General features: G+C 48.2%; 1 protein-coding gene across 3 annotated transcripts in view; it reads left to right on the forward strand.

Annotated features, from left to right (window-relative positions):
* Nucleotides 1–27,158, forward strand: part of FOXK2 (forkhead box K2) — a 64,151-nt gene that overhangs the window by 11,256 nt on the left and 25,737 nt on the right. For all 3 annotated transcript variants that reach the window (XM_042916106.1, XM_042916107.1, XM_042916108.1), the window contains exon 2: nucleotides 23,800–23,994. In XM_042916106.1, the coding sequence (XP_042772040.1) occupies nucleotides 23,800–23,994 (195 nt within the window). The remainder of the gene's footprint in view (nucleotides 1–23,799; nucleotides 23,995–27,158) is intronic.

Here is a 27,158-nt window from a genome sequence, read left to right on the forward strand (position 1 = left end):
AAAGACCATATTCCTTGACAATGTAGTTCCTGAAGTCTTGTTTTATTTCTTGTGTTGAGCTGGTGTTTCGACAGAGATTTCCTGAACACCAGCAGCTCTCCTATCTCCCATTCTTTGGAAATTGGCTCTGTGCCTGGGCCCTCCTTCAGCTCTTGATCAGGCTTGTACTGTGCCCGGGGATCAGGCCATGGTGAAAACCCAGGGTCTTCTCAGCTCTTTATAAGCATGCATCTTGCCCTGGACATGTGTGTGGTACTCTGAAGTTGCTAGTAAGACCTGTTACTTTTGAATGTCCTAATTTCCCAGAGAAACTCTCCCCCAGCTTTTGCCTTAGGCAGCGTACTGTATGTTTAGACTGTAATCTTTTGCCACAGGTTCTGAGGGGTTTTACTCAACTTGCAGTGTTTTCAAGCTTTTTCAGCCTGAGTTCTGAGTTAAATGAAACACCAGAGGAGTGCCTGTGTCAGCCCTTCAGGTGGCTTGCGACAGGTTAGAGTAGATCTACACAGTGAACAAGGTCTGCTCTGTTCCCTAGAGCCACGAAAACAGCCCCACACCGCAGCCCAGGCTGCCACCACCTCAAGACCATGTTTGCTTTAAGACATTACTTTAAGACCTTTTATGCTCTAAGACATGCGAGCTTGGAGCCCAAGGCCTGCTGCTGCTCTGCCAGACGGGATGGGCAGGAGCAGCAGAATCTAACCCACCCACCGTTCGCCGAGCCTCTTTCCTGATTCAGCACTTGGTGGTTCCCAGACTTCTAACTGCCTTGCAGAGTTGTCACAAATTGGTTCTGACAGTTTCTGCTCGTTTTCCAGTGTGCCTGTGTGTGTGTGTGTGTGTGTGTGTGTGTGTGTGTGTGGTGGTGGTGGTGGTGGGGTGGGGTGAATGAGAGTTTGGAGCTTCTCACTGAGCTGTTTTGCTGATGTCACTCAGAAGTGGTCAGTACTTTTGAGTGAAAATTTTATTTCTTTTAATGCTCATTTTATTTCTCATTTTGCACTGAGTGTAAAATAGTGGCAGTTGTTTTCCCTGGATTTAGTATTGTGACATTTGAGTTATCCCATTTTTATTCTTCTAAATTTTTAATTTTTTTTTTAATTTTAGAGAGAGAGTACAAGCAGGGGGAGAGGCACAGGGAGAGTGAGCGAGAGATTGTCAGCTCAGAGCCTGCCGTGGGGCTCTATCCAACGACTGTGGGATCATGACCTGAGCTGAAATCAAGAGTTGGACTCTTAACTGATTGAACCAGGGGCGCTTGGGTGGCTCAGTCAGTTAAGTGTCCGAGTTCGGCTCAGGTCATGATCTTGTGGTTTGTGAGTTCGAGCCCCGCATCAGGCTGCACATGGACAGTGCTTCATTGCTTGGGATCCTCCCCCTCCCTCTCCCTCTGCCCCTCCCTCACTCGTTTTCTCTCTCTCTCTCTCTCTCTCTCACGATAAATAAACATTAAAAAAAAATTGAATGCAGATTCAGGGGTGCCTGGCCGGCTGCAGTCAGTAGAGCATGTGACTCTTAGTCTCAGGGTCATGAGTTCAAGTCCCATGTTGGGCGTGGAGCCTACTTACAATAAAAAATTTTTAGGGACACCTGGGTGGCTCAGTTGGTTAAGCGTCTGACTTCGGCTCAGGTCATGATCTCAACGGTTCGTGAGTTCGAGCCCCGCGTCGGGCTCTGTGCTGACAGCTCAGACCCTACAGCCTGCTTCAGATTCTGTGTCTCCCTCTCTCTCTGCCCCTCCCCTGCTTGTGCTCTGTCTGTCTGTCTGTCTCTCTCTCTCTCTCTCTCAAAAATAAATAAACATTAAAAATATTTAATTGACCAAAACACCCAGGCACCCCATTATCCCATTTTGGAAAAGTGAAATAGAGTATGACAAAATTTCTAAATTACCTTGAGTGCAAAATAACATATGAAAATCAGACCTTTTTTTTTTTTTTATAATTATTTTTATTTTTTGAGAGAGAGAACATGTGCGAGCATGTACAAGCAGGGAAGAGCAGAAGGAGAGGGAGGGAGAGAACCTCAAGCAAGCTCCAGGCTCAGTGCAAAGCCCACCACGGGGCTCACAGCCATGAATGAGGTCATGACCTGAGCCGAAATCAAGAGTCGGCTGCTTAACTGACTAAGCCACCCAGGTGCACCTAGACTGTCACTCTTAGTAAGTCTGTCTTGGCTATTAGTAATTTGTTAGGGTCTGTACTTTGAATCAGAAGTATGAAATTCTTCAGTGGTCTTAAAACGGTTGATATGTTGGTTTCATTTTCTTTACAGTCCCTCAAAAAAAAGCTGAGACCATAATAGTGATTTTTGTTAGTGTTTCTTAATAACCTGCAGTCTTAGGAAGGATGTTTTGCTTTAACATAAAGGAAGAAATAATCTTGCATTTAAGTTATTACAATGTTTTGAAACGTTGCCATGTTTGTAGCCCATCAGCAGGGATGGTGGAATTCTTAGCTGCGGGTGGCGATGAGGACAGGACAGCACCTGCCTGAAGGCACACTGGCTTGCCAGCACCTGCTCTCGTTTGCTCTGTGAATTCTGTGGAATTGATTCTTATCCCTATTTTAGGGGGGAGTGGAGGCTTGGAGGGTGTTAATCCAAAGGTGCATAGTTTAGAAATGCTAGATTCAAACCTACATCCAGGTTTTTTGCCAGCGTTTTTAATCACTAAGCTCTACTCAAAGCCAAGAAACAGCCATTAACTAGAAAATCTGCAAGATAAACTGAAACAGGTTTTTATTTTTATTTTTTAAGTTTATTTATTGGGGGGGGGGGGAGCAGAGAGAGGGAGAGAGAGAATCCCAAGCAGACTCCATGCTGTCAGCATGGAGCCTGATGCAGGGCTTGATCTCACAAACCGTGAGATCGTGACCAGAGCCAAAGTTGGACATTTAACCAACTGAGCCACCCCGGCGCCCCGTGAAATAGGTTTTTAGATTACATTGATTTATCTACCCTTTTTTTTGACAGTTAGGTTATGTAAGTTATGCTCAAAGAAATACCATATAGCCATTAAAGTGTATTTGTTCATTTACAAGTTCCCATATTTAGCAGGAAAAGTTAACAGTGCTTGTGGAGGAATTCTGGTTAGAAATGTGAGTGCACGCGTGTGGTATACATTTAAAACACCACGAAGATGACAAGAATGCCTGTCTCCAAAGGGGCATTATGGGCTGCCGTTTCTGTTTTCTTGTCTTAAAAAATTGCTATAATGAGCATGTATTTCTGTTTAATAAGAAAATGTTAGGGGCGCCTGGGTGGCTCAGTCGGTTGAGCGCCGACTTCGGCTCAGGTCACGATCTCACGGCTCGTGAGTTCGAGCCCCACATTGGGCTTTCTGTTGTCCGCACAAAGCCTGCTTTGGGTCCTCTGTCTTCCCCCCTCTCTGCCCCTCCCCTGCTCATGCTGTCTGTCTGTCTGTCTCTCTCTCTCTCTCTTTCTCAAAAATAAGTAAACATTAAAAAAAAAAGTTGACTGCTCTGATTTCGGTTAATCTGCTTTTAGGCACGCATACTAGTAGTAAAGTGTATTCCATATGGCTTCTAGACCCAGTGTAATTGCTTTGCAACTGTGAGAACAGCCTGAGTATGTCATATATGATGATATGGGTGGATGTTTTTCTTATTTTGTACTATTCTTTTGACATGGGAGAATATTTAGTCCTGTCTGAAATGCTATGTGTGTGTTGTTCCTAGAATAGGTTGTGTCTGCGTACTGTGGCAACCGCCCATCAATAGATAACGTCACTGCTTGTCAGCTCTCAGGAGTGACTATTTTAAAAATAATCACCAGTTCTCAAAAATCTGAGGTTTGCTCTTCTTCTAAAGGAGGAATAAGAAGTAATGTGGAATCAGTTAGTGGTGTGAATGCCGCATGACCCCCACACGTCAAGGTTTCTGTGTTTTGAGTTTCCCTCATAGGACAGTGTAATAAGAATTTTATTCTTTATTTCTCTGGCTTTTCTTTTCTTTTTTTTTTTTTTTAACAAAGGATTCTGAGTTGAAAGGGTCCTTTTTAAAAAAAACTTTTTTTAATGTTTATTTGATTTTAATGTTTATTTATTTTTGAGACAGAGAGAGACAGAGCATGAATGGGGGAGGGTCACAGAGAGAGGGAGACAAAGAATCCGAAGCAGGCTCCAGGCTCTGAGCTGTCAGCACAGAGCCCGACGCGGGGCTTGAACCCACGGACCGTGAGATCATGACCTGAGCCGAAGTCAGACGCTCAACCGACTGAACCACCCAGGCGCCCCAATGTTTATTTGCTTTTGAGAGAGATAGAGAGCGAGCAGGGGAGGGGCAGAGAGAGAGGAGACACAGAATCAGAAGCAGGCTCCAGGCTCCGAGCTGTCAGCACAGAGCCCGACGCGGGGCTTGAACTCACGAACTGTGAGATCATGACCTGAGCCGAAGTCGGACGTTTAACTGACTGAGCCACCCAGGTGCCCTTCTGGCTTTCTGATTAGCAAAGAAAATGGAATTCATGAAAACTAAGTTGTGTAGTTATTGGGTTTATCTGTGGACATGGGCAAAGAAAACTTCTCCTTTTTATTTTTGAAAAAAAGAGGGGTTGCCTCTCCTAATTCTGTGCCATACCATCCTTTCTGTCGTTGGCATGCATGCTCTGGACAGTTCAAGGTCATGCTTCTCCTGCCTTGTAGTGATGTGTCCTTTTGTAATTTTTTTTTTTTTCAACGTTTTTATTTATTTTTGGGACAGAGAGAGACAGAGCATGAACGGGGGAGGGGCAGAGAGAGAGGGAGACACAGAATCGGAAACAGGCTCCAGGCTCCGAGCCATCAGCCCAGAGCCTGACGCGGGGCTCGAACTCACGGACTGCGAGATCGTGACCTGGCTGAAGTCGGACGCTTAACCGACTGCGCCACCCAGGCGCCCCATGATGTGTCCTTTTGTTTTGGATGTCTGGGCACCTGTCCTTGCTCTGGTTGGGATGGCCCCAAGGGTCTTTGGACTGAGGCAGCGGCAGGGTTGCACGGCACCTTCCTTGTTTAGAGGTCAGTACTTTATAATACAAACATCGTTTTCTTTCTGATCTCCGATCTCTCCTTCCACTGAGCAAGAATTCATGAGGAAACTGCCTTCTGTAGTGGAGTGTTTGCTGGTTGAGCTCCTTCATGCAAGGCTGTGATGTGAGGGCCGAGGAGACATGGCCCCTGCCTTGGCAAAAAGCAGAAATGTTGGTGTAGTCACTGTGGTGGTCGGGGGGAAGCAAGGACCAGGAGGCTGGGGGTCGGGGGTGGGGGGACTGGCATAAGACACAGTTGAGAAAGCTGTGTGTGTGGACAGATGGGCCGGGGCCCTGAGGCTGGGGGCACCTTGCCTGTCTGGGAGTCTGTCCTTTGCCATCCAGGGAGCTCTTGTGGTGAGCAGAAGGGCGATCCTGTGACCAAATACGAGGCCTGTGCCTGAGGAGAGGCGGGCTGGAGATGGATGGCAGAGCCAGACACAGGAACTAGCAGGGGTCTAAACAGGGGGCATGTGTTCAGAATCTTGTGCAGACCACAGGACAGAGATCTTTGGGGATTGTGGAAGGGTGACCCAGTGCTTATAACTTTGCGCGCACCCCCCCCCAAAGGTTGGGCATTGCTGTCCCTCAGACGGACACATCCTGTTTCTGCAGAGAAACATGCACGTCTTGTCTTCAGATCAGGATTTGCAGCCAAAGAAATGACACCAAGACCAGGCTTTGGGGTTTTCAGAATTGTAGATGAGGGACCTGTAGTGAGTGTGTTTCTCTCTCGTTCTAAAAATGCAAACTGACTGTGGCTCTTGTCTTCATGGTTTCTGAGGGCCAGCAGAGCCCTAGCCATCAGCTCTGCGTTCCAGGCAGCAGGACAAATACTTCTGTCCCAGAAGTCCCAGGTACTTCTGTGCATTTTCTTGCTGGGTGCTGGGGTTTACGGCCCTATCTGGCTGCAAGGGGGTATGGGAAGCTGTCCTGCCACCTGTAGGTGTTCTTGCAGCGAGGGAGGGGCAGGAATGCTGTGGTGGGCAGCTCGCAGAGGTGAGGGAAGTGTGGGTGCAAGACGGACTTCTAGGCTCTAGTTGGTGGTTCTTGTTGATGCTGCTGACAAGTCTGCGCACACGGGAGACAGAGTGAGCGCTAAGCCCTACTGGAGAGGACAGCATGGGGTCTCCTGGCTTGGATCTATGCATTTTGGCTTTAGCTTTCTCTTCCCATGTTGTTCTTTTCTGGTTTTGCCCTTCATTTTTTACTGCCCCTTCTTCGTCCTTGGGCCTCTTTGACCTGAGGAGTGCTAGAATGCATGCTGGGTGCAGCAGGACAGAGACCAAGGGACAGAAGTGGTCTCAGGCGCTTCTCAGGGCCTGTGATGTCTCTCTTCCCCTCTGTGCTGTTTCTCGGTGGTATCCTAAGTCTTCTTCTGCAGACTTGAATTTACTCTTGGCTGCGGGGGAGGGGGGAGGAGGATCTAGGCTTGTGCCAGGATGTCCCCTGTTTCACAGTGTATGAAGGGGCGGAAGCACACCAGTCGGTTCTGTGTGGGCTGTGAGCCACAGCAGACAGGGTGCTGCGACCGGCCGCCTCATCAGGACCACGTGAATGTGGACGGCACCAGGGCAGGGCGTGCCCCTTGAAGAAGTCCTGGCTGGGAGAAAACCCACACCTTACAGCCACTGTAACCTATGGGAAGAGGTTGGATTTCGTTTGGACATGTTCACTTGGAGGTGAAGGGAGAACCCCCCCGCCCCGTATTAAAGCACACGTTGCTTTGGCTTTTCCAGTTTGGACATCAGCCAAAAGCACAGCATTGTGTGTGGTGAGCCCAGTAAGGGGCAGGTAGCACATGCTCCCACACCTTAAAAGTGCCCCTGCCCAGATTCCAAATTCCCATCCCTTCACACCCCATTCTCCCTTTGCTCCCTCCCTCCAGGAAGAATGGAAAGTGCAGGATTGTGTCTGCCTCACACCCCCTTGCTGGCTTCATCACTGTCATCATGGTGACATGTTGGCCCTGCTTCTCGCTGGCTAGAATAAAAAAATACCCATACACTCATACACCCATACTTGGACCTCCCCCTCCTCCCCCTGCTTCAGAGACTGGTTAACCAGGGTAGGGGGCCATGGGGCATGTGTGCATTTTGAAAAAAAACTCTCCAGCAGCTTCTGGCAGGCACTTAAAGTTAGAAAGCACTGTTTGGCGAAAAGAATTTAAAACTTAGCAGCTGGTTGCAGAGGGTTTTTCTGCCGGAGTGCATCAGACTAGTCTGGCACTTGGTTGAGAGTCGATCACCAGCTGCTTGATTGGTACTGTGGGCTAGGGTTTGGGTACCTGGTTAGAAAGATTAGTACCAGGGGATGCCTGGGTGGCTCAGTCGGTTAAGCATCTGACTTCCGCTCAGGTCATGATCTCACAGTCCATGAGTTCGAGCCCCACATTGGGCTCTGTGCTGACAGCTCAGAGCCCGGAGCCTGCTTCGGATTCTGCGTCTCCCTCTCTCTGACCCTCCCCCGTTCATGTTCTGTCTCTCTCTGTCTCAAAAATAAACACTAAAAAAATGATAAAATAAGAAAGGTTAGTACCAAGGAGTTCTGATACTTGTTGAATTGAATTCGTATGATGCTGGTAGTCTTTCTAAAATGTTCAAATAAAGTTTATTTTAAAATATCATAAATAAGTCAGAGAAAGACAGATGTCATGATTTCACTCATATGTGGAATTTGAGAAACTCAACAGATGAACATGGGGGGAGGAAGGAAAAATAAGGTAAAAACAGGGAGGGAGGCAAAGCATACAAGATTCTTAAGTACAGAGAACATGCGCGTCCACGTGGCTCAGTCGGTTAAGCGTCCTACTTCAGCTCAGGTCATTCACGCTCCACGTCGGGCTCTGTGCTGACAGCTCGGAGCCCGGAGCCTGCTTCGGGTTCCGTGTCTCCTTCTCTCTCTGCCCCTCTCCCGCTCGCACTCTGTCTCTGTCTCTGTCTCTGTCTCTGTCTCTCAAAAATAAACATTAAAAAAAAAAAATACAGAGAAGAAACTGAATGTTGCTGGAAGTGGGGGATGGGTTAAATGGGTGATAGGCATTAAGCAGGGCATTTGGGGAGGAGCACTGGGTGTCTTATATAAGAGGTGAATCAGTGGGTTCTGCATACACTGTATGTTAACTAACTTGAATATAAAAAAATAATTATAAAGTGTGAAGTAGTGTAAAATGCTGTGATAGAATATTTGGAACTGTAAAAATGGATAAGAAAAGTTACTCATAATCCCACCATCCAGAGTAACTATTGTTAACACAAAATATGTGCGTTATTCTGTAAGTTTGAATTTGGTTTTGTTTAAAAAAAATTTTTTTTAATGTTTATCTTAGAGAGAGAGAGAGAACACACACAAGAGGTGGGGGAGGAGCAAGGAGAGAAGGCGACCTGAGGATCTGAACCCTGCTCTGTGCGGACAGTGGGAGAGCGCCAGGTGGGCCTCAGGCTCACAAAGCATGAGATCATGGCCTGAGCCGAGAGTCGAAGTCCTAGGCTTAAGTGACTGAGCCACCCAGGTGCCCCTTGAAGTTGTTTTTATTTTTTATTAAAAAAAATTTTTTTTTAACGTTTATTTATTTTTGAGACAGAGAGAGACAGAGCATGAACGGGGGAGGGGCAGAGAGAGAGGGAGACACAGAATCGGAAGCAGGCTCCAGGCTCTGAGCGGTCAGCACAGAGCCCGACGCGGGGCTCGAACTCACGGACCGCGAGATCGTGACCTGAGCTGAAGTCGGCCGCTCAACCGACTGAGCCCCCAGGCGCCCCTTGAAGTTGTTTTTAAATGGTAGATTTAAATCCTGTTAGTGGGTAAGATGTTTATGACTTTTTCTAAGGTGTCCGTTAACCCTTTAAACATCCATTGTAATTGGCTGCGGCAGCTTCCATCTATTTGACATGTTGCGACTTACCCACCATCTCCTGTTGTTCAGGAGATTAACTGTTTATGCTATTGTAAACAATATTGTAATTGAATTTTAAAGGATTAGATTCTTAGTGATGTTTCTGTGTCAAATGCCTATGTCCATAAATGTTCCCTGCTTTCTTTTTATTAAAAATACTAGACACGTAGTACCATTAAGTTTTATTTTGCAAAAGGGAAGGTCACCCCAAGTCTGCCATTCCAGCACTTGACCTTCATTCTCCCGGGACCCTTCTTTTGTCCGTTGTCTACACGTGGGCCCCAGTGCATGTGATGGCTGCAAGGTGGCAGGCTCTGGACTGCTGCCTGGGGGCTCTTCCGTGTGTCACGGGCATAAAGTGAAAAGCAAAGTGCCCCACGCCATGTTTTGTTGGGAGTAAAGCCCCTGCCAAACTTAGAGCGCTTCTTCCAGCCAGGCCCTCCTGAGCCAGGCTCAGCACGGACGGCGTCAGGAGGGGCTCACCGCCCTCTCAGCCCAGCAGTAGTGATGAGTCTGGAGAATGTGTGTGTTCTTCATTCTTTCTTGGTTTGTTTTCTGGTGGAGAGAAAACACCAGGGAGCTTTTTTTAAACTGAGGGATGATGAGATTTCTTTTTGAAGTAGAAAACCTGATGTGGGGGTAGGAGGGAGAAATGGAAGAGTACTGAGGCTTTTACAACTGCAAAGCTAATTTTTGGATCAAATATCTATGTTTAAGTTGGACTTATTTGAAATTACTGTTGTATTTTAAATTTGCAACTACAACATGAACAGGTTATTGGATATAAATCTAAATGCTAAATTTAATAAACATTTTTCTAATATTTATTTTTGAGAGGGAGAGATAGAACACAAGCAGGAGAGGGGCAGAGAGAGAGGGAGACACAGAATCTGAAGCAGGATCCAGGCTCCCAGCTGTCAGCACAGAGCCTGATGCGGGGCTCAAACTCATGAACTATAAAAGATCATGACCTAGGTCGCAGTTGGACACTTAATCAACTGAGCCCCCCAGGTGCCTCTGGAGTTACTCTTTTTGAAGTAAGCCATTTTGATTGTTCCCCTAAATAAATCAGAATATTTCTGGAGAAATTCTTGGATATGGCACAGTGTCAGGGCCAGCAGACAGTATATGTACAGATCCCTGCAGCCCATGGAGCCAGAGGTGTTCCAGAATCAGAGTAGTTTGGATTTTAGAAAAGTAGTAGTGTGTGTGCTGCATATTATTTCACATTCTCAGCACCTGTAATTCAACACATTAGAATTTCTGTCATGAAATACATGAATATTCTAAGCCGGATAATTAAAGGCTATAAATAGCTCCTTCTCAGTTTGGGTCAGAATTGGCCGCCAAACAATTTCAAGTCAGGGATTTTGGAGCTGTTTGTTTTTTAGAATTTGTGAACAAGGGACTGTGGACTTGTGTAGGGCATAGGACTGCTTGAAGGCAAGTTGTTGTGGGGTCGCGAGGAGCACGATGCTCACAGGTGGCTGTCCTCGGTGGTGTAAAGCCTCCAAGTCTGCAGCCCTGCTGTCTCTGTCTGTTTCAGGTGCCCTCCTTTCTTCCTGTGAGCTGGTGTGAATCTGGGATGGTGGTTTCCCTCTCTCCTTGGTCTACGTTGCTTGTCTGCCTGGGTAGAATTCTGTCTCTGCCTCAGTCATTTCATTTGCACGTTTCTCACACCTGTCCTTTCCACCCTTCCTTCCTCTACATTGCTCTTGACATAGTGATTTCTCATCTGGACCTCGAGAGTAATTTGATTGTCACCTTCCATTATTTTTGTTGTTTTTGTTTTAGTATGATGCACACACAGGAAAGGACACAGATCCTACGTGTAGAGCTTAAGGACAACCTAGGGCGTAACTTGCCCCCATTTTGGGAACACTATATCATCAGTACCTGGAAGGCCCTCCCAGCAACAGAAGCACTGGCCCGAAATCTAAACCAGAGACTGTTCTGTGGGCTTCTGAACTTCATATACGTGGAATACATGGACTTTCAGGGGCTGATGTTGGCTTTTCACTGAATAAAATGATGGTGAGGTTAGCTCATAGATTTATACTTAGCTGTGAATCATTCATTCTCATTGCTATAAAGTATTCGGTAACGTGAGTGCCACGATTTGATGTTCTGCTATAGTAAGACAGGTAGTTTTATTTTGGTCTCATGTAATGGACAGTGTTGCTGTGAGTATTTTCTGGATATTTTCTAAGTTTGAAGACTTGTTTTATTTTTATTTATTTATTAAAATTTTTTTTTTTTTTTTTTTTTTTTTTTTTACTGGTTATTTTTTACTTTTGAGACAGAGACAGCATGAACAGGGGAGGGGCAGAGAGAGAGAGGGAGACACAGAATCTGAAACAGGCTCCAGGCTCTGAGCTGTCAGCACAGAGCCCGACGCGGGGCTCGAATCCACGAACTATGAGGTCATGACCTGAGCCGAAGTCAGACGCTTAACCGACTGAGCCACCCAGGTGCCCCTGAAGACTTATTTTAAATGAACATTTGAGATTCCCGTAGCTGTGTTTTGATGAGCACACACATTTCTGTTGGATGTGCTTGGCTCCGTGGCTCTGCTGGCTCACAGGATGTGCATATGTTCACTTTTGTGGGTGCAGCCACTTTGGAAGACACTTGGTATAGTTTACACCCACTGACCCTGTGTAAAGTGCCACTCAGGTGACTTCACGGCTTCGTCAAAGTTGGCATTTTCTCTTTCTCCTTGTAGGTTTTCTAGTGGGTGTATGGTGGTATTTTACTGTGATTTTAACTTGCATTTCTCTTGGGGGCAAATGATGTTGAGGATCATTTCGTGTGCTTAGTGGCCATTCAGCATAGGATTTCCAGAATGCTCTCCTGCAGGTTCAGTAGATGTACTTTTGTGTGCAGCTCGCCAGACAGGTGAGACGTGTACGAGTTCGTGCACGGGCTCAGCATCGTGCACCCGTGTGTGGTGGAGACCGGCTCCAAGTCAGAGCCGCCTGTTCAGAAGGCAGACCTTGCCATTCACTTCTGGGTTACGCTCTTGTTTTCCCATAAAGTAGAAATTAATCTTTTTGTAAAGCGCCTTAAGGGTGAAATACTTTACCCCCATTTGAAACATGTGAAAACTCATCTTTTAATAAGGAACCCAATACAGTGATCTCTCTCGCTCTCTCTCTTTTTCAAAAAATGTTTATTTATTCTTAGAGACAGAGCATGAGCGGTGGAGGGGCAGAGTAAGGGAGGGAGACACAGAATCTGAAGCAGGCTCCAGGCTCTGCTGTCAGTACAGAGCCTGACTCGGCCTTAACTCCTGAGCCGTGAGGTCATGACCTAAGCGAAAGTCAGACGCTTAACCGGCTGAGCCACCCAGGTGCCCCCAGTGATCTCTCTTACTGCTCTGTAATTGGCAGCCGTATTAGTGATCCAGAAAACATAAACCTAGGGAGGGGAAGACGGGTGGAGGTGGTCAGTAGGTACAGACTTCCAGTTGTAACATAAGTAAGTTCTGAAGATATGATGTAGAGTATGGTGTTTATCTTTTTTAAGTGTATGTATTTATTTTGAGAGTGAGCATGTGTGTGCACTCATGAGTGGGAGAGGGGCAGAGAGAGAATCCCAAGCAGGCTCCATGCTGTCAATACAGAGCCCAGCATGGGGCTCGATCCCACAAACCGTGAGATCGTGACCTGAGCCAAAATTGGATGCTTAGCTAAGCCATCCCGGCACCCCAGTGTTTATAGTTAACAGTGCTGTATTGTGTATGTGAAAGTTGCTAGGAGGGTAGATCGTAAACGTTCTCACCACACACACACACACACACACACACACACAATTGTAACTGAGGTTATGGGTGTTAACCTTATTGCGATGATCATTTTGTGGTATGTGCATAAATCATGACATCGCGCATCTTAAACTTACATCTTGTTATGTTGCAGTTATATTTCAATAAAACTGGGGGAAAGCCTCACACAATCCTAGACATTGTATTCCTTGTGTATGGAACTTCACCAATAAAACCAAAATGACATTTTTTCCAGGATGTTAGTCTCCAGAGTGGGTATGTGCACCCCAAAATGAGATCGCAATGATTAATTTATAGAGTTTGAGGAGAAATTATACTTGTTATTTTTCTCATCCTGTTTGCTTGCTATTTTTCTGTTTTATATAACAAACATAAATTAATACATTGTTGCCAGATTATTTTTTTACACAAACATTTTTGAGGTATGTTTTTATACCTCAAATATTTTTATACCTCAATAGGATTAAAAAAAGCTGTTTTAAGGGTACCTTTCAAAGAGGTTTTTTTTTTTTAATGTTTATTTTTGAGAGAGGGAGGGAGACAGAGCACAAGCAGGGGAGGGGCAGACAGAGAGGGAGACAGAATCTGAAGCAGACTCCAGGCTGTGAGCTGTCAGCACAGAGCCTGATGTGGGGATTGAACTCACAAACCACGAGATCATGACCTGAGCGGAAGTCGGATGCTTAACTGACTGAGCCACCCAGGTGCCCCGCAGAGAATTTTGACAGATATGTATGTCTGTGTAACCAAAGCTCCAGTCAAGATAGTAGAATGTTTCTTCCCCAACATCTTCCTCCTCCTCTTTTGCAGGCTGCCTGGGTGTAGTAGTACCTCATCGTGGTTTGATTTGCATCTCGCTGATGGCTAATGATGTTGAGCATCTTTTCATATACTTGTTAGCCATTCCTGTATGTTCAGTGCGCCTGTCTGCTGCTACCATCGGGGTGACAGCCACAGTCCACCCGGCCATCGGCACCAAGAGCCGCGGAATGTGGCCTTTTAGACGAGAGAGGATTCATGGATTTACTTCTCACAACCAGCGGGAGTCTTCATTAGTCTAGAGCGTGTCCTAAATGACTGAGGGTTACATCCTGAAAGTTAAAGTAGGATTTATCCCATGTTTTATGGGGCTGCTGGAAGCACAAAGCATCATAGTTGACCATCCCAACATCCACTGCCACCCTGACCCCCAGCCTGGCCTCAGGATCTTCAACGAACATGCTCTTCTGAGTCGGCCTTTCCCCTGACTGCAAATGGGGAGTAGGCAGAATGACAGAAAACAAACACGGTTCTTCTCCAAACCGAAGAAGAACTCAGAAGCACTGGTCAGCTACTTGTGAAGCTGCTGGTGGAAAGCCCACCGTCAGCCCCTAAGTTGGGTCAGGAATGTTTCTGGAGTTGAGGCTTCCTGGTCTGTGGAAGTGCACCATTTCCTAGTTCATGTCTAGGATCTCAGGGTACAGCCCAGCTCCATAATCGTTGGGCTCCAGTGCAGAGTGGAAATACGGACTGAGAAGGCAGGAGAAAACCTCGTCCTCTCTCGTGTGGTTTCTCAGCCTTGTTACTTAACGTCAAGCTTTCTTAGGCAGAGGGATGCTCCCTGGGGCAAGTGCAGATCCTCCTGGACACCCAAGGTGTCCCCTCCAGGCTCTGTGTGGGACAGAGGATGGTCATGGGAGAGGAGGTGTTCGTGCAGGAGAGCAAGATGTAGGTGAGCTGGGGCTCCCAAGTCTGGACCTGTGCTCTCTGGTGTCATTGGACTTTACTTACAAAACCTATATTCAGAAATGAAATCATTGAGGATTTCAGGATGGTGGCCGGAGAGCATTAACCCTCACTTGTGGGTCCCTCTGAGCATAGCACCTGTGGGACTGTTAGCACCTGCGCCCACAGCCAGTCCTCTCCACGTGTAAGCAGTTTATTTCATAAGCTGTGCCGTTTCTAAGTCCTTGTGAAGCAAACGCGACAGTAAAGTGCTTCAGTCAGAGACAGGCCCCTGCAGGCAGGCAGCTCACTGAAGCAGCAGACGTCGAGGCTGTGATTAGAAGGTTCGTGCCCAACCTAGTACAACCTCAGATAGCATGGCCTGCTTTGATACACACCATTGCATTTCACAAGTTTTCGTGGAAAGCTAGCATTTTAGCATTTCCAGGGTAAGAAGTTCAAGCTGAGGTGATAGGTGTTGCTTGACTAATTGCTGAGGTGTGACGAAAGTATATAGACTCCTCGGGGGTTCCAACTTCGTCCCCAGTGTATTTTTCGTTGTCCTCGACTGTATCAAACTTGGTCACAGTTTCTACTTGTAACTTGTGCACTTGAAGTAGGCACTGCTTCCTCGGAGGGGCAGTGCGGCCCTTCCCTGAGCTGGCGCGCGGCAGGGCGAGGGGCACAGGAGTGCCTGCCAGGCTGCGGGCCACTTCAGACTGATGGTGGAGGCAGCCTTGGGCTCCTGGCTCAGGGTGGCCTGTGAGCAGGACTGACTGGGGGGTGGGTGTGTTGTCCTAGCGTGTGCAAAAGACATCGTGGGGTAGGAGGTGACTGGTGAGTCACTCACTGGTGATCAATTAGGGGCAACAATTCAAGAAAGATTGTGTCACAAGTTTCAATATTTCTATCATATATTAGAGGAACCTGGTGGAAGCAAATGGTGAACTTAAAGTGGCTCTTGGTTTCAGTCCTCCTCAGGGTTCAGAAAGACGAGGGATTTTCTTCCATTTTTGCAGAAGAGAAAAAAGAAGCATGGCTTGGGGCGCTGGGGTGGTTCGGTTGGTTAAGCGTCCAACTCTTGGTTTTGGCTGAGGTCGTGATCTCACGGTTCAGGACTTCGAGCCCCGAGTCGGGTTCCGTGCTAACAGTGCAGACAGAGTCTGCTTGGGACTCTTTCTCTCCCTTTCTCTCTGCCCCGCCCCCCCCCCCTTTCTCTCTCTCTCTCTCTCTCTCTCTCTCTCTCTCTCTTAAAAATAAATAAACTCTAAAAAGCAGGCTTGCTGTCAGGACTCAGTTGGGACTAGAACCCATTTTTAAACTCTCATGTTAACGTTCGAAGGAATGCTTGGTTGAGTCCCGAACATTCTCTTTTGCCAGACGTGCTGGCTGAGTTTCTCAGGTTCCTTCTCTTCTGTGATGTGCCACATGTGCCCTCTCTGCGCTGAGGACACTGAGGCGTGTCTCCATCCATGCTTCGCTAAAGGGCTAGGGGACGTCCCCCTGGGGTGGTGGCTGAGGGACACCTCATGTGTCATGTGTCCACTTCACCTGTTCCCCACCCCCGCCCCCCATCCACCTGCATCTCGGTAACTGTTACCGCCGTCCCCTCAGCCCATACTTAGCACTGTGTCTACAGGCTGTTTATTTCTGTCTCTGAATCCAGGCCCCCTCCGTCCTCACTGCCCCCGAGGTGCCAGTGCTACACGCCCTGGGCTCCTGAGGAGCGTCCTCACTGCTTCCCACTCTTTCCTCTTTCCCACTCATTCCCACTCTTTCCTCCCAGTCTACTCTTCGGTGTCACTGTCTACACGTTTCCTCAAATGCGGAGGATTCTGCTGCCCTCCATGTTCTTGGTGTCGCTTGCTGCTTATACCAAATCATTGATGGCCTTGGAGCACTGTCCACCCTGTGAAACACGTTTTTGGTTTTTTTTTTAAACGTTTATTTATTTTTGAGACAGAGAGAGACAGAGCATGAACGGGGGAGGGGCAGAGAGAGAGGGAGACACAGAATCTGAAACAGGCTCCAGGCTCTGAGCCGTCAGCACAGAGCCCGACGCGGGGCTCGAACCCACGGACCGTGAGATCATGACCTGAGCCGAAGTCGGACGCTTAACTGACCAAGCCACCCAGGCGCCCCAAAACACATTTTTATTAACACAGCCTTTTCCTTTGCCAACCGTGAGGTTAAACTATCAGATCTTCTCCTCCTTCACGTTAGATTCTGTCAGTCGTCGTAGGTGAGTAACTGACGTCTCATTTCTTTCCCTAGAGAACAGGTCAGCAGCTCAGCTTAGTGCCTTTGTGGGTTAGTTGCATAGGCAGAAAGATTTCAGACGATTTTCCAGGCACCCCTTGGGATTGCTGACACAGGGGAGGTGATGTTGCGTAGGGGAGGTCCTTCCTGTGGTCCTCTTCTGCCCCTCGACTGCAGGTGTGGCCGTGGGACCTGGCTCCTACCTTCTGTCTTTTCTCTCCGCCTTGGGACCAGCACCGTCTGAAATGGGGCCACCACCTTTCCTTCACCTTCCCAGAGTGAAGGAAATGTAGAGCAGACCAGCTGCTGTGGAGGGGGTGAATGACAGATGCTAGATCCAGACCTTTGTTTCAAGCCACAGAGTTCTGGGGGCCACGTGTTACCACAGCAGGATTTGCCTTGCCTGCTGGTGGGTGTTGTGCATCAGGACATTCAGTGCTGTGCTGAGGGGGTGTGGTTTGGGAGATGCTGCTCTGTGAGAGTATTGCTGTGTTAAGAAGGGACAGATGTTTTTCCAAGGGGAGAAGAAATCCAGAGTACGGAGTGTGTTATCACTACAGACCACAGCTTCTTAGGTCGTAGTTTGGAAGCCCAGTGACAGGATCGTGTGTATAAGTAACATGTCACCTGTGCTGGGTGAGTGAGAGTGTGCAGGTGTCAAGATCACTGTGTGAATGTGGCCGTGATACTGCCCTGGGTACCCCCAAACTGGGGTCATACTGCTTAGCCTGAGGCCCAGGACGAGGGTGAGGAGTCCATGAGAATTACGGTGAGGTGACATTTCATTAACTGTGTTAAGTGTCCCACCAAGTTGTGCTTGGAATTTGATGGGACTCTGAAATGTCATAGACTCCCACAGAAGAGAGATGATGAGGGTGTGTCCCAGAGCAGGGCTCCAGGCTGTCAGTGGTGAAGGCCCGTCCGTTGTGGACGGGTGCTTCCGTGCAACACAACCACATGAGCAGCTGCACGAGTGAGACGGTTTCTGAACATTCTCTGTGTCTGTGCTCACCTTGTCACAGCTGTCATGGATGTCCTGAACATTGTGCACAATTGTCAGCCTGGCACAGATGGCCTAGGTCACTGAGCTTTGCACTGGACATTTTGAAAGTTACCAAAATTATTTTCCTTTTCTTTGAAATCACTTCAGACTTCATAGAAAAGCTGTAAAAATAGAACAGAGAATTTCCATTTTCCTGGAGTCCCCAAATATTAACAGTTATCACACTTTATCTCTCTCATTTTTTTCCTGAAAAAATTTTTTTTCAATATTTATTTTGAGAAACAGAGAGGGCGAGCATGATTGGGGGGAGAGGCAGAGAAGGGGGGTAGAGAGCAAGAATCCCAAGCAGGCTCTGCACTGTCAGCACGGAGCCTTACACTGGGATCATGACCTGAGCTGAAACCCAGAGTCAGATGCTTAACCGACTAAGCCACCCAGGCGCCCCTGAAAAACATTTTTTCTTTAATTGAAATACCACTTTTTATTTTTATTTTTTTAAGTTTACTTATTTATTTTGAGGGAGGGAGGGAGGGAGGAGAGAGAGAGAGAGAGAGAGAGAGAGAGAGAGAGAGAGAGAGAGAAAGAGAAAGAAAGAATGAATCCCAAGTAGGCTCCATGCTGTCAGCACAGAGCCCAGCGCGGGGCTCAATCCCACAAACAACGAGATCATGACCTGAGCCGAAATCAAGAGTCAGATGCTTAACCGACTGAGCCACCCAGGTGCGCCCCCCCCTTTTTAATGAAAAACAAAATTTTTTTAGAGAAACTTAATTTTTTTAAACATTTTTATTTATTTTTGAGATGGAGCGAGCAGGCTCACAGTGGGGGAGGGGCAGAGAGAGAGGGAGACAGAGGATCTGAAGCAGGCTCCAGGCTCCAGGCTGTCAGCTGAGAGCCCCATGAGAGGCTCAGACTCACAAACCATGAGATCATGACCTGAGCCAAGTCAGACGCCTAACTGTGCCACCCAGGCACCCTGAAACTTAATTTTTATCAAGGTCCTTTGCATACATTTGAAACCATCAGCTGTTGTGTTGCTGCTGTAAGTTTTGATTTGTGGTTCTCAGTTCTCAGAGGTGCTCAATACATCAGGCCGATGTCCTGTGATTTGGCGTTTCTGGTTTTGTTTTTACTTAGGGATTTGTGATTCTGCTATCTGGCTTTTCTCACTGTTCATTTCTTAATCTTTCCTTTTCCTCTATTGTCATAATTGTCAGACTCTAGCAAACAAGTTCATTATTCTTTTTTCTTTTTTGAGAGAGAGTGTATGCACATGCATGAGTAGGGGAGAGGTGTGTGGGGGGAGAGAGAGAGAGAGGGAGGGAGGGAGGGAGGGAGGAAGAGAATGAATGAATCTTAAGCAGGCTCCACGTGCAGGGCTCGATCTCACAACTGTGAGATCATGACCTGAGCCAATATCAAGAGTCAGATGCTCAACCGACTGAACCACCCAGGAGCCCCCAGATTCATATTCTTACACTGAGCTTCATTACACATCTTTTAGAATGAATTAAAGTATTTTTAAAGAACACCTCAAGTGAGGTATTGTGACATAAGTGTGAGACACGGGCATTCACACCCTTGCCCTGACCGGCAGGCACTGCAGGGAAGTGGACCAGTGTGCACACATGTGATGGGCCTTCCAGCCCTGAAATTCAGGCCACTCTGTGGTGTGGAGAAGGCAGAGACCCAAAGAGGATCCCCTCACGTGGGTTTACCTTCACCTCCGTGCTGTTCTAATGTTCTGCTGCTCTTTTTAGTTTTGTGAGGCAACTAATCAAAATAATTGTGCTGTTTTTTGTTTCTAGCTTGGCAGAGTCAAGTGGTGGTCATGCATCTACCCTAAAGGGGAACAAGGATTTCAGAACTAATTGAACTCTGTAGAGAACTTGAAAATGGTTTTAGTGTATTTTGCTTTGAATGTAATCTACATAGAAAAATCAGTTATCTTGGTATCGTGGGTACCGACGTAATTACAACCCAGGTCAAGAAATAAGCTATCGTTAGCACAAAAGTATAGAAGACAGCACTGTGAACCCCCTGTCACATTATTGGCATTGTGCTATTTCTGTATCTACCTACGTGGATAGCTTTTTTAATTTTAAAAAACCACTCTCTATTGAGGTATACTATTTGTACAGAAAAGCATAAGTGTCATACGTGTATAACTTGATGAATTTCCACAAACAGGAATTCACTCAGGTAACCAGAACCCAGATTAAAAAACAGAAAGTTACCAGGATGTCTGGGTGGTTTTTAAATATGTTTCCTGGTTCATACACATAGGAAGTTTGAGCTTAGATGAAAACAGAGATTTCACGATTTTCACCTGTCGAGGAGGTGGGGTCGGTGGCAGCAGTGGCCAGTGGTGGCCAGGATGGAAGTCTTGCACGCCGTTGGCCAGAGGCTAGCAGCAGGTGGCCTGACAGCACCTTGCCCTGGAGACAGCCAGGGGACAGGGAATTGGCTGTTCCCAATTCCACCTTTAATTGGATACCTTGGGACTCAGACGCAAAGGAAGAATGTCCTTGAGGGGGCGGTACCCTGCCCAGAGGTAGCACTCAGCCGCTTCTGTGTGCACAGATGCTGTGGGTGGGTGATGCTCCGGAAAAGTGTAAGCTGAGGCCCTAGCGGAGGGTATGGTCTTACTTTGGGAAAAGCGGAACTAAACACGGGAGTCGCAGATCTGCCCCGTGAGGGAGGGCAGAGCTCGCCTTTCTGGAGTTCCCGTGCTGGAATCCCGCAGGGCCGTGTTGCTTCTGCACTGCTTGGCGGCCAGGGAGGCATGTATGCTGTTGCTGTGCTTGAGGCGGGCTTTCTGGAAGTGCTCAGGGTGGCGATGGAACAAGTGGCAGGGGGGACTACAGATACTGTCTGCGGGAGAAGGAAGTGTCCATCGCTTGAAGTGGGGCAGAAGGTAGTTTGGTTTTTTTCATCTTAAGAAACATTTGAGTGTTTGACAAAAATTATCGGAATTAATCACTGAGATTCTTTAAGAGGGAGATGCTGCCATCTCTGCCCTGTGGGTGAGGAAACAGCCACAGAGGTGGCAGCTCTACAGGCCCAGAGGTCTGTGCGCCGCTTCTCGCGGCCCGGCCTTCCTGCTGACGTGGGAGTGAGGAGTTGTCTGAGGCGGGGGCTCAGGTGCTGTGCGTGGGAGAAAAAAGGAGGAAAACCTATCTTTATTTCCACACTTGTCATGTGTGTTGTGCTAAAAGTTTAGTGGCCACCGGGGTCATCATCACCTTTTCTAAGCCTAGAATTGATTCAGATCTCATACCAGCATTTGCAAGGTGTTCAGCTGTGGGCGTCTCACTTGCTTTATTCATCATGTCACCTGCTTGTTTTTATTGCCTTTTCAATATATGAAACTGGGCGTTTTTTAATTCCACAGGTGTGGGCTGAGGGTCTGGTTCATATAAACCGAGAACTCTTCTAGGCTCCAGGTTATAGTAGTGAACCCAGCAGGCAAGGGCTTTGCTCTCCTGGAGCTTTGCATCCTGTTGAGGGTGACAACAAGCACTTGTGGGTGTAACTTAGAGTCACATGACCTTAGTGAAATGAAGAGCGGGACAGGGCCTTCAGGGAAGGCTCTGGGACAGGTGGGTGAGGTGTGGGAGGGAACCTCCCTGTAGGAAGCAAGGGCAGGGAGAGACAAGAGGCAGGGGTGATGAGGTCTGACTCAGAGTCGGGTAGGAGCCTCTGGGAAGTTGGGAGTGGAGGAAGGACGGGGAGGGAAGGGGTGGTCCCCAAGAGCAGGCAGGAGGAGGCTGACTTTCCCTCTGGCCTTTCCCATGCAGACCTTTGGGGTATTTTAATGGTTATTTATTTTGAGAGAGAGAGAGATTGTGCTTGAGAGCAAGGGAGGGGCAGAGAGAGGATCCCAGGCAGGCTCCACGTTGTCACTGAAGAGCCAGACAAGGGGCCTGATCCCACGAGCTGTGAGCCAACATCAAAAGTTGGATGCCTAACCACTGAGCCACCCAGGAGCCCCCCCTCATGGCAGTTTTGTTTTTAAGTTTATTTCTTTTAAGTGAGTGAAGGGTGGGGGGAGGGGGAGAGAGAGAGAAAGAGAAGCCTGATGCCAGGCTTGAAGTCATGAACTGTGAGATCATGACCTGAGCCAAAGTCAGACATCTGACAGAGCCACCCAGGGGCCCCCCCACCCCCCATGGCAGTTTCATTTTGCCTTGCCCTAATGGTTAGTGATGTTGAACATCTTCTCATGCTTATGTACCGCTTATGTACCTTTAGCAAAGTGTTTCTGTTTTGTTTTGTTTTGCTTTAGGTTTTTTTTGCCCATTTCTTAGTGGATTGTTTTTCTTACTGTCGCTTTTATATAGCCTTTATAGTCTGGATAGGGGTCCTATGTTGGATATGTGATTTGTAAAAGTTTTCTCTTAGAAGGTGATCAAGGCTAAAAAGTAGCCTTTTTAGTGCCTCAGCATGGTTTCTGGCAGAGCAGATGTTTTCAGTTCTGATGATGAGTGTGTTTTGAAGGTGAGAGCTGATGGCTTAGCAGGTAGACTGGGTGAATCCTGTTTCTGGCCTGAGCAACTGGGTGATGCCATTCACTGTCACGGGGAGCTCTGGGGAGAAGCTGGTGTCGGGTCTTATTAGAGATGACCGGTGTGGGTACAGAGGGGGGCATCAGGAAGGCAGTGAGAGATTAGGTCCAGAGGGCAGGAAATGTGGATTTTTGAATCATTTGGGAGTGTGTAGAGGGGAGAGTCATGGGCCTGCGTGAGCTTGTCCAGGCAGTGGATGCGGACAGAGAAGCCTGGAAGCTGGACCCTGAGTTTGCGGCATTGGACAGTGAGGTGTAAGGGAGGAGAGTTCAGTACGGATTGAGAAGGAGCCCTGAGAGATAGGAACAGGGAAGGTGTGGGTGCTGGGTATCAGGAAGGAGGCAGTCAGGGTCTGCTCTGCCCACTGAGGCTGCAGGACTGACTGGTGTGCCACATGAGGGAAGTGAAGGGGCAGGGAATCCCGTGTCAGCGCATTCAGAGGAAGCCAGGCAGCGAGTGTCAAAACCCTGCCAAGTGGCGTCCTTTCTAACCCTCAACTAGAGTCTTGGGAAGTATTGCCTTGAAGGCATCACCAGAAGTGGGAGGGATGTGTGCCCTTCACATTCTGGATCTTTCCTTGGCAGGCACCCAGGGAGGACAGTGGTGGGCAGAGCTGACCACCAGGATGGGTCCCCCGGGATAGACACACAGAGGTCAGCTGAGTACCATCAGCTGGATATTTGGTCATTTATATACACACAGGTCAGGTGCTATTTAACTGGGTGTGAGATCAGACACAGACTGAGTCTGTGGAGCTATTTTTAAATTTTATTCTTTAAAGATGTTTGGCTTGCATTACTTTTTTTTTTTTAAATAAATATACTTGAGATATGTCAAGGAAGTTATATTAAAGCTGAACCAGAGTATTGAATTAAAAGCCTTTTCCCCCAAAATTTAATATCTCTAGCTCTTGTTTGCTCAGTGATAAAGGTGATGGGATTTTTCAAAAGGAATACTTTCTTAATTAAGAAACAGCCACAAAATTGCATTGCTTAATGATCCAGCTATATTTATGTATTTATTTTATAAGTAATAATGCAGATTAAGTCACATTTGAATTTTTTCCTTCTATTTGGATGGTCTAAACAACGTATTTGTTAGGGCATCTGGGTGGCTCAGTTGGTTCAGCGTCTGACTTCAGCTCAGGTCATGATGTTGCAGTTCGTGGGTTCAAGCCCCGCACTGGGCTCTCTGCTGTCAGCGCAGAGCTTGCTTGCGATTCTGTTTCCCTCTCTCTTTGCCCCTCCCCCACTCACATGCACTCTCGTTCTCTCTCTCAAAAATAAATACACATAAAAAAATTTTTAAAAAAGAACGTATTTGTTTACTAGTGTTTTAAAGTCATGAAATGCCTTTTTGTGGCTTCATTAAGTGGTTTATGACACCCAGGGTGAGGTTGAAGTGGAGTTTCTCAGTGGCTTCTTCACCGCAAGATGAGGCTCCAGTGCGTTTGGGGACACTTGGGCTCTTTGTCTTGCTTTAGGTGGGACACCGTGTCCTCTGGTCTGGCAGACAGGTGCTGACAGTTGGCTTTTTTTTTTTTTTTTTTTTTCAGGTGCACGTTTAGGTTCCCAAGCACAAACATCAAGATCACGTTCACTGCCCTGTCCAGTGAGAAGAGGGAGAAGCAGGAGGCTCCTGAGTCCCCAGTGAAGCCCGTGCAGGCCCACATCTCGCCCCTGACCATCAACATTCCAGACACCATGGCCCACCTCATCAGCCCCCTTCCCTCCCCCACAGGAACCATCAGGTACAGCAGCCCATGTGGTGGGCACGGGTCACAGAGGGCCGGGTTGGGGGCGCACGCATGCTGAGATGTACGTGACCACGTCCCGATTCCGTTCTTACCTCCTGCCTTGGGACTTGCAGAAGCCGTCATAAGTCATAGTCATGGGCAGGAGCGCACAGCAGCCAGCACCCGCTCCTTCCCCAGGTGGACCCTTCACCTTCCATTCAGTTTCTGAACACCCTTTGCTCTCAGGTTCCTGCATATGAAACACAGTCCCCGAACGTTCCTGACTTTTTCACTTATACTCTCTGTATTTGAGTGTAAGTCGAGAGAATTGTGATTTGCCACGTTGGTCTAAACTCTGAGCTGTTTTCCTTTGCATTTTGAGTTCTTTTAGTTTGCTGCAACTTCATGTACATTCTGAGGATTTGTAGTTTGGATTGATGAGTTTGACTGCAGTGAAGCAGCAAACTTGTGTCTGTCATGACGTCCTAAGAGAGACTGGGTGCTTCAGGAAGTGGAGGTCAGCGGCTTTGGGGCACACTCTTGGTGCAGAACCCGGAACCCAGAGCACAGTGGTCAGCTCACGCTGAGCTCTCAGAGGACAGCAGCTGAGGGTCAGGTCGAGGACGGCCACGGGACCCTGCAGATGTGCGTGCTTAGAGCAGGCGAGGTCGCCTCGTGGGCTTGAAGTGCGGCTCTGCTGTGATGTTGCAGGGCTCAGCTGCGCTGGTCTCCTCGGACTCTGTTGGTGCTTAGAAGAGGGGGTGGTGTGTATTTGGGTGTCCTCTTAGCTGGGAGCGATGTTGGGTGTGGAACAAATGCCTGCACTACTCTCAGGAGCCAGGCTCCTGCTGATGAGCTCTGTCCCAGCTGGCGCTGCGTGTGGCAGAGCCCGGGAGGGCACACGGGAAACTCGTGTCCGACCTCTCAGTCAGACACTTCCGTTTCTTACCTTAAAAACGAGCATCAGCAGTGGGACTTCCAGAAGGATCTGTGTTGTGTTTATTGGTAAGTGGAGGGAGCGGCGAGTGGACTGGCTGCGGCTGCTGCCGCTCCGGCTCCGGCTCCGGCTCCGGCTCCGGCTCCGGCTCCGGCTCCGGCTCCGGGCTCGGCCTCCTGTGTAGCCGCTGCTGTTGGCGTCCGGCCCCTCCCTCTTCTGCCTCCTGCGGCTGCGCTGCTGAGGAAGCTGCCTTTGTCTCTCCCACTTGGTTGAATTTGTCTGCATGTGACTCCATGGACCAAATAGCCATTATGTCAGCGGAGAGCAACCACGTGGCCGGATTTCTGTTCGGAATTCACAGAGGAAGAGGAGAAAGCCGTTTGCCCACGTGGGATAACAACCCACCGTGGGAGCCGCAGCCTTGGAGACGGGCGCACTGACGCGCTAGACGGTGGCGTGGGCACTCGGGGAAGGGGACTGTGGTCGGAGAAAAGCTCCTGACCCAGCCGCTCCTCACCTTCTCCGTCTTCATCCTGGTTTCCTTGCTCGTCCCTCCCCATGGCCGGTGCTGACCAACATAGTGCCCTTGCTGGGCGAGACAGCGGGGTGGGAGCCCAACTGTGGATGGTTTATGTGTGATGTGTGGGGCAGACTTGCCTTTTTCTTTTTCTTTTTCTTTTTTTTTTTCTTTTTCTTTTTCTTTCTTTTTTCTTTTTTCTTTTCCTTTTCCTTTTCCTTTTTTTTTTTTTTTTTTTACTGTTTGTTTATTTTGAGAGAGAGAGCGCATGCACACGTGTGTGCAAACAAGGGAAAGGGAGAGAACCCCAAGTAGGCTCCACGCTGTGTGGAGCCTGATGCGGGGCTTGAACCCGTGAACTGTGAGATTGCACCTTGAGCCGAAGTCAAGAGCCAGACAGACGCTCAACTGACTGAACTGCCCAGGTGCCCCCGGACTTGCCTCCTCTAAACCCAGCATCCACCCCATACGGCCTCTCACCTTCCCCACGTCAGCGCTTGTTAAGTGCTAGCTGTTTTTCAACATCGTGAGGCTTAAAGTCCTTTAGTGCAGGCCTGATTTTTTTCCCGGTGCTTTAAGAGCCGTTTGTGGCCTCAGCAGACACCTGTCCAGTGAGTGCGCGTGTAGGGACTCATTGTGCGTGCTCACGGTAGAGAGCCCAGTAGTGCTGCAGGGGACGCTGGCCCGGAGCGCATCACCCCCTCCCCTTCCTTCTGCTCCACGTTCAGTTCCGGGTTTTGGAGGTAACTACTGTTGCTTATGTATTTTTTCCAGAAATTTTCTATATATTTGCAGTGCTTGTCTTTTTTCCCCCAAATGCCACTCATCCCTAACCACACACTCTGGGTGTAACTTGATCAGTTTCTCAGCCCGTCCTGTTTTTGGTGTCCTTGCACTGCGGCAGCTCATTCTTTGTAAAGTACGGGCATGCGTGGAACCGGGGCAGGAGCTCCAATGTGCAGCTTGGTGAATGACCACAGTCGAGTGGGAATGGCCTCTCGTCATTACACAGATGAGGAAGCAGCACCCCAGCCCTGCCGTGTGAAAAAAAGGCACCCGTGTTTAAACATGGGTTCCTGAGGTGCCTGGCTGGCTCAGGTGGTAGACTGTGTAACTCCTGATCTTGGATTTGTGAGTTCGAGCCCCGTGTTGGGGCTAGAGTTAACTTCAAATATAAATGAAGAGGCGCCTGAATGGCTCGGTTGAGTGTCCCAACTTCAGCTCGCGTCATGATCTCGCAGTTCATGGGTTTGAGCTCCATATTGGGCTCTGTGCTGATAGCCAGGAGCCTGGACCCTGCTTCCGATTCTGTGTCTCCCTCTCTGTGCCCCTCTCCTGCCACGCTCTCTCAAAACTAAATAAATGTTTAAATTTTTTTTTTAATAATAAAAAATAAAATAAGTAAATAATTTTTTTTAATGGGTTCCTGTGTTTGGGGGGTGCTGTGTCCCAGCTGACCTGACGCATGTGCTCTGGGGCCTGGTGCCATCTGCAGCTGTGTCCATGGCCTCATCCTCTTTCTGTGTCCCCTGTTCTTGGCCCGGCTGCCTTTCTCTTTCTCTGGATTGTCCCTGACCTTTCTGGTATAGCTGAAGGCCATGTCCTAGGTGGGAAGGGAGTGAGCAGAGCCTGTGCTCTGTGTCCCTTTGCGAGCCATTACATACGCCTCCGTGTCCTTGGTAAGTTCCAGAACTATCCTGAGCCTCCGTTTCCTCGTTGGTGAAA

The sequence above is a fragment of the Panthera leo genome, chromosome E1 (assembly GCF_018350215.1).
Source record: "Panthera leo isolate Ple1 chromosome E1, P.leo_Ple1_pat1.1, whole genome shotgun sequence".
In the NCBI taxonomy this organism is placed as follows: domain Eukaryota; kingdom Metazoa; phylum Chordata; class Mammalia; order Carnivora; family Felidae; genus Panthera; species Panthera leo.